This window comes from Echinops telfairi, unplaced genomic scaffold (genome assembly GCF_000313985.2).
Source record: "Echinops telfairi isolate 266 unplaced genomic scaffold, ASM31398v2 ScPeMD7_22;HRSCAF=79, whole genome shotgun sequence".
Classification (NCBI taxonomy): Eukaryota; Metazoa; Chordata; class Mammalia; order Afrosoricida; family Tenrecidae; genus Echinops; species Echinops telfairi.
The window spans coordinates 2361123-2366143 of record NW_022103919.1 but is presented as its reverse complement, the minus strand read 5'-3'; the positions used below and the strand labels follow the sequence as shown (position 1 = coordinate 2366143).

At 50.8% G+C, this 5021-nt stretch overlaps 1 protein-coding gene across 1 annotated transcript in view; it reads right to left on the bottom strand.

Moving 5' to 3' along the window:
• GARNL3 (GTPase activating Rap/RanGAP domain like 3) overlaps positions 1–5021 on the bottom strand; it is a 226405-nt gene that overhangs the window by 4499 nt on the left and 216885 nt on the right. The window contains exons 26-28 of the mRNA XM_045288510.1: positions 4450–4568; positions 2118–2256; positions 556–771 (exon numbers count right to left, since the gene is read on the bottom strand). Coding sequence (XP_045144445.1) covers positions 556–771; positions 2118–2256; positions 4450–4568 — 474 coding nt within the window. The remainder of the gene's footprint in view (positions 1–555; positions 772–2117; positions 2257–4449; positions 4569–5021) is intronic.

The following is a 5021-nucleotide window of genomic DNA, read 5'->3' as shown; positions in this document are numbered from 1 at the left end:
GTCGACTTCAACTTGCATATGAGCAATTTATGGTGTGTCCTGCGGTTGATTCTTGCCTTTGTTGGAACTGATGATACTGGGCTTCTCCCACAGAAGCAGTCCGTTTGCTTCCGGTGTATTCCATGTCCATGTCCATGGGTACAGTTGCTACTTCTGTTGTTGAAAAAAGATATTGCTAATGAGTAGGTCAATGACCTTGCAAAATTCTATCTGACAATTCCTGGCATCACTAGCTATTGCTTACACAGAAGAGTGAAGGTCAAGTGTATGCTGATACTTTAAAGAATTATATCGCATTAGACATATATAACATTTTTATATGTGCAGTTTTGTAATTTTGCCCCCACAAAACAAAACAAAAAGTGGTCGGGCAGCTTCCTGTACCAGCACAGTACAGATCAGTACATCACTGTTGGTGGGCAAACCACAGCACCCCTTGCTGCAGATGCACTATCGGTTACTTATGAAAAAGTTTCCTTACAAACTCATTGTCTTTGAGGATGACAAATGTCCAAGGATATCTTTAAAGACAGTGAAAGTACAAAGAGCGATTACCCAGAAGTTCCCTGCGGGTCCTGCTGGCTATTTCCTTAATCTCCATGCGAGACAGCGACAGGGAATGAGCGACCGGAAAGGCGGTGAGGCCGACGCTGATGGAAGTGGGGGGAGTGATGACCTTGGAGACTAAGGGCGATTTCAGAGGCCGCTCAATGCTTCTGCCGACCAGGTTTCTGAGTGGAATCTTGTACAGATTTTTGGACTGAATTTCACCTGAAAAAGAATTTAGAAACAAACAAACAAACATCAGTGTTTTAAGCAAAGTTGATGCGGTTCAGGAGACTGACTTTCTGGTTCCTCCGCAGGGTGGTGGTGCTGGACTCGATGTCATGCACTGTCCTTCTGAGTCTCGTTGCACAGTGGCCACAGTGCCTGGGCTTCCCCGGCATTGGTTTCCACGTGGAGGTGAGCACAAAGGCGCCGGCTGTCCGGAGCACAAAGCTGCAGCAAACCCGGGCACACAGCTGCCCCCTTTCCGGGGCGCTGGGAGCACTGATGGGCGGGGTGAGCCGTTCTGAGGAGCACCGTGACCACGTGAAAGGCCTTGGGGGCTTGGGCAAAGGCAGGTCGAGTGAAAGGCTGGTGTGTGCAGTGATGGTTGGCGCCTCTCTCTCTGCTTGCAGCGAGGAAAACCCACTCCAAACAAAGTCACTGCCATCGAGTCGGTCCTGACTCGGAGCGACCCGAGAGGGCAGGGTGGCACTGCCCCTGTGGGTTTCCCAGACGGCACCTCACCTGGCTGCAGAGGACCGGCCGGTGGGTTCTGACTGCTGACCTTGCAGGGAGCAGGGCTCCCCTTGTACAAATCCATTCAAGGAGGAACAATCACTTGGCTTTCACAGGTCAGACATTCTTAGCCTTGAAGTACTTTCTCCCCATTCAAATAATTTTTCACATTGGAATGGAAAACGTCATTACAAAGGTCTCTTAAGCTGGCAAAAAAAATTGTTTAATGGTTTCCAATGACTTTAGGCAGTGATTGTAATTGGTAATGTGCTAGAGCAGTGGTTCTCAACCTGTGGGTCGTGACCCCTTTGCGAGTCAAACAACCCTTTCACAGGGGTCGCCTACAACAATTGGAAAACACACATTTCGATGGTCTTAGGAACCAAGACACCGCTCCTCTATCCGGCTCCAGGCGGGTCGCCCACATGCAGATAGGCCCACATATGAGGACCCTGCCTGAAGACTGTTATCCAGGCTACGCCAGGCTTCAAGACAACATTTTATTTATTTGTCATTAGAAAGAAATATTTCACAATATGTAATTACATATTGTTCTTGTGATTCATCACTGTGCTTTAATGATGTTCAATTTGTAGCCATGAAAATACATCCTGCCTATCAGATATTTCCATGACGATTCATCACAGTAGCAAAATGCCAGTGATGAAGTAGCAACAAAAACAATTTTATGGTTGGGGGGGTCGCCACCACATGAGGAACTGTACGAAAGGGTCGCGGTATTAGGAAGGTTAGGAACCACTGTGCTGGAGACACCAGAATGGATCTTAGAAAGGTCTCTTTGTGGTAACAGGACTGTGAAAAGCAGGCCTCACCTTCGCCCAGGGAAGAAGGAAGCACTGGAGGGTCCCGGCCCGGGGGTGTCTGAGGAGAATTGTGGGCGCTGGCCCCCTGGGAGCTGCCTCCCGATGAGACCTCATTGGCAGCCGCAGCTGCCGTGAAGTATATATCCGACTAGGGAGAAAGAAAACATTACTGAGCCGCCTGGCGTTCTAGGTCCTGCATCTACCGGCCTTCCCACCACCCCTCCGGGCAGGCCGTCCATGGCTAGATGCCTATTAGCCTCTGCCGGAAGACCGAGTTCTGCACTCCGTCTTCCCATCTATTCGTTGATACCCGATAGAAAACAGTCAATTTCCCGCACAGCTTTTGCAAACACAAACACAATACATACTTCTCTGATGGGGATCTCAAGCCCCTGGACTGTTAGAATTGGAAGGGCTTTTGGGGAATCAGTCATGCCCATTTTCCAGTTGGGGAACGTGATCATTCACACTCAGGTTGGGGGGACACTCCTGTACACTACTGTAATAATAGTGTGCTGGCTTTGGGGGCAACCACCGCAGTCTGCCAGAGCTCACGTTTTTATACCGAGTGGAGTTCTAGGACTTCTTCAAGCTGAAGGTTCAACATGGTTATTATTCAATTACAAAAACTTTAATGAATTATACTAAAACAGTCATAACGTAACATCGATCACTTTTTCACTATTTTCCATTTTACGATGATCTACGCTCTTGCAGTTATGTACGCCCACGGTATCTGTGAGGAGCAAGAACTGTCTAGTGGAGGCTGCTGGGCGCCTCTCCGGAACTCTGGGCGCTGTGGCATCACACTGGCAACTTACAAGCAGTTGTGGTGGGACGCTCACACCAGGGCAACGGCCAATACTGCAAATCTAGTTTTCTGCTTTGTTGATTGTTGAGACTCAAGAAAGCCAGGGCGACAATCTAAGGAAGCTTCAGCATCAAGACATCCAGAGCCATGTGTAAGCACACAGCTGCCGGCCACAAGGGTGGAGGTTTGAACTCCCCAACTGCACTCTGGGAGTAAAACCCGGTGATCTCCCATAAAGATTGTGAAAACCCTCCTGGGCAGTTCTCTCTGTCAGCGGCTTGCTATGAGTCAAAATAGACTCAATCACATCCAACACAATGTCAAGGTCAGCTGAGTCCAGTACTGAAGCGGAAAGAAGTTTCCGTTTCATGTGTCTGACTTGTACAAGGGCAAGAAATGGTTTACGAGTAGTTTTCATATCAGACTTAATGACAATTAACTAATTGGAGAAAGAACGAGTGGATGGCGCTGCAACTCCAATGGTACGTTATTGTTGAACTGTGACCGTAGGTTGGCTGTAGATATGAGTTCAGCGAAAATTCACACAGGCCTTCCGTGAGAACCATTTGACTCGATGGATTTTCTGATAAAAGCCATTGCAGATGTTATTATTACTTGTAAGTTGTGAGCAGCACAGCTCCTGTATCAGTGAAGTTTATACTCCGTGAAGGTGTGTTGTACCCCAGTTTTGGAGAGCTGCAGGTGAACCCTGGGCAGCCCAGCAGCGGGGCTGGGCAAGAGCAGGGCAGCGCAGGCTGTGCCCTGGCAGACTGTCAGTGTGGGAGGGAAGGCTGACAAGTGAGCAGTCACCACCAGAGGTGATTGACAAGGTCAGGACTGAGGATGTGTCTCCGTTCGAGGGGGCAGCTGGGGGCCAGTCCAATCTGGCAGGGCCAGAGAGGAGGATTCGCCAGGGCGGACTCAGGGCAGGTGACTAGAGCGAGACCTTTGGATCATGCAGCAGTGCCGGAAGACACCTTGGGAAGGCCTATCTCTCCTGGCATGTCTTGATGTTGCTTAAAATCGGTGTCATTAGGTAGGGATCTGCCAACTAGGTGGCATTTCATGAGAGACGCCCTGAAACAGCGTCTGGCCTCAGCAAAGGAGGCAAGAGGCATTGTGAGCGCTGCAGATTCTTTACTGTCTTAATCCTCCTTTCGATTCTTTCCTTTTTTGAAAGGTAATTTTTAAAGAACTTTCATTTCCTGCCAATTCTTACTCTGACGGACTTGGAATGTCCTTGGGGCCAGAGGAACATGAACTCTGGTGGAAGGGTCCGCTTTCCAGCGGAGGGCTCCGACTGCCAGCACCCCGAATGCCTCGATTGACGAAACCCAACGGGGAGCCCCTGGAAGCCCCAGCAGGCCCCACAAGAAAACTCAGGCAGGCTGTTTGCAGCCCGCCCGTCTCACTGTGGGCACTTTGACACCGTCTGACTCCGTGAGATGCAAGTTCAGGGCTGGCCTGAACTCTCTGGTGCTTGGAGCTCCCGGGCTCCTGAGACAGAAACGAAACCCCACTTGTACTCACCCTGGAGGCCACGAGCTGCAACTGAGGCACGACTGCAGTGTGGACCAGGTTGCCGTTCACTACCAGGCGGATCTCCATGGAGTCGGCGGTGAAGGCCAGGAGGTAGGGGAAAGCACAGACTGTAGGGAAATTGGGGGGGTGGGGGGGCGAGAAGGGGCATCAAGCTCAGCTCAGTGGCTTGGAGGTGGTGGCTGGTCTCACGGGCACCAAGACTTCTCCAGAAACCTCCATCTCTTCCAATCCCCTGGCTGCTTTTCTTCCTCCTTCAAACGTGCCTAAGGCCCAATTCTAAGACAGCCCTTGCTCGGTCTTGCCTCTTCCTGCCTTAGCTGCCAGCCTTCTCCCCGGTGTAGGCATGATTTATTTCCATGAGCACCATTGGCTTTTCCCTCCTGGACCCCCGGAGCCTGTGCGACTCTCCTCCGGGTCCAGACAATGCCCTTCCCTTTTTCCTGCCATCCCACCTGGAAACCCCTTTCCGTACTCACTTGTGCAGGCCCCGGCTGTGTGCTTGTGACACTGTCTGGGCTGCTTGGCTCGGGAGTAGCTGTGTGCCTCATTCTATGCTGTCC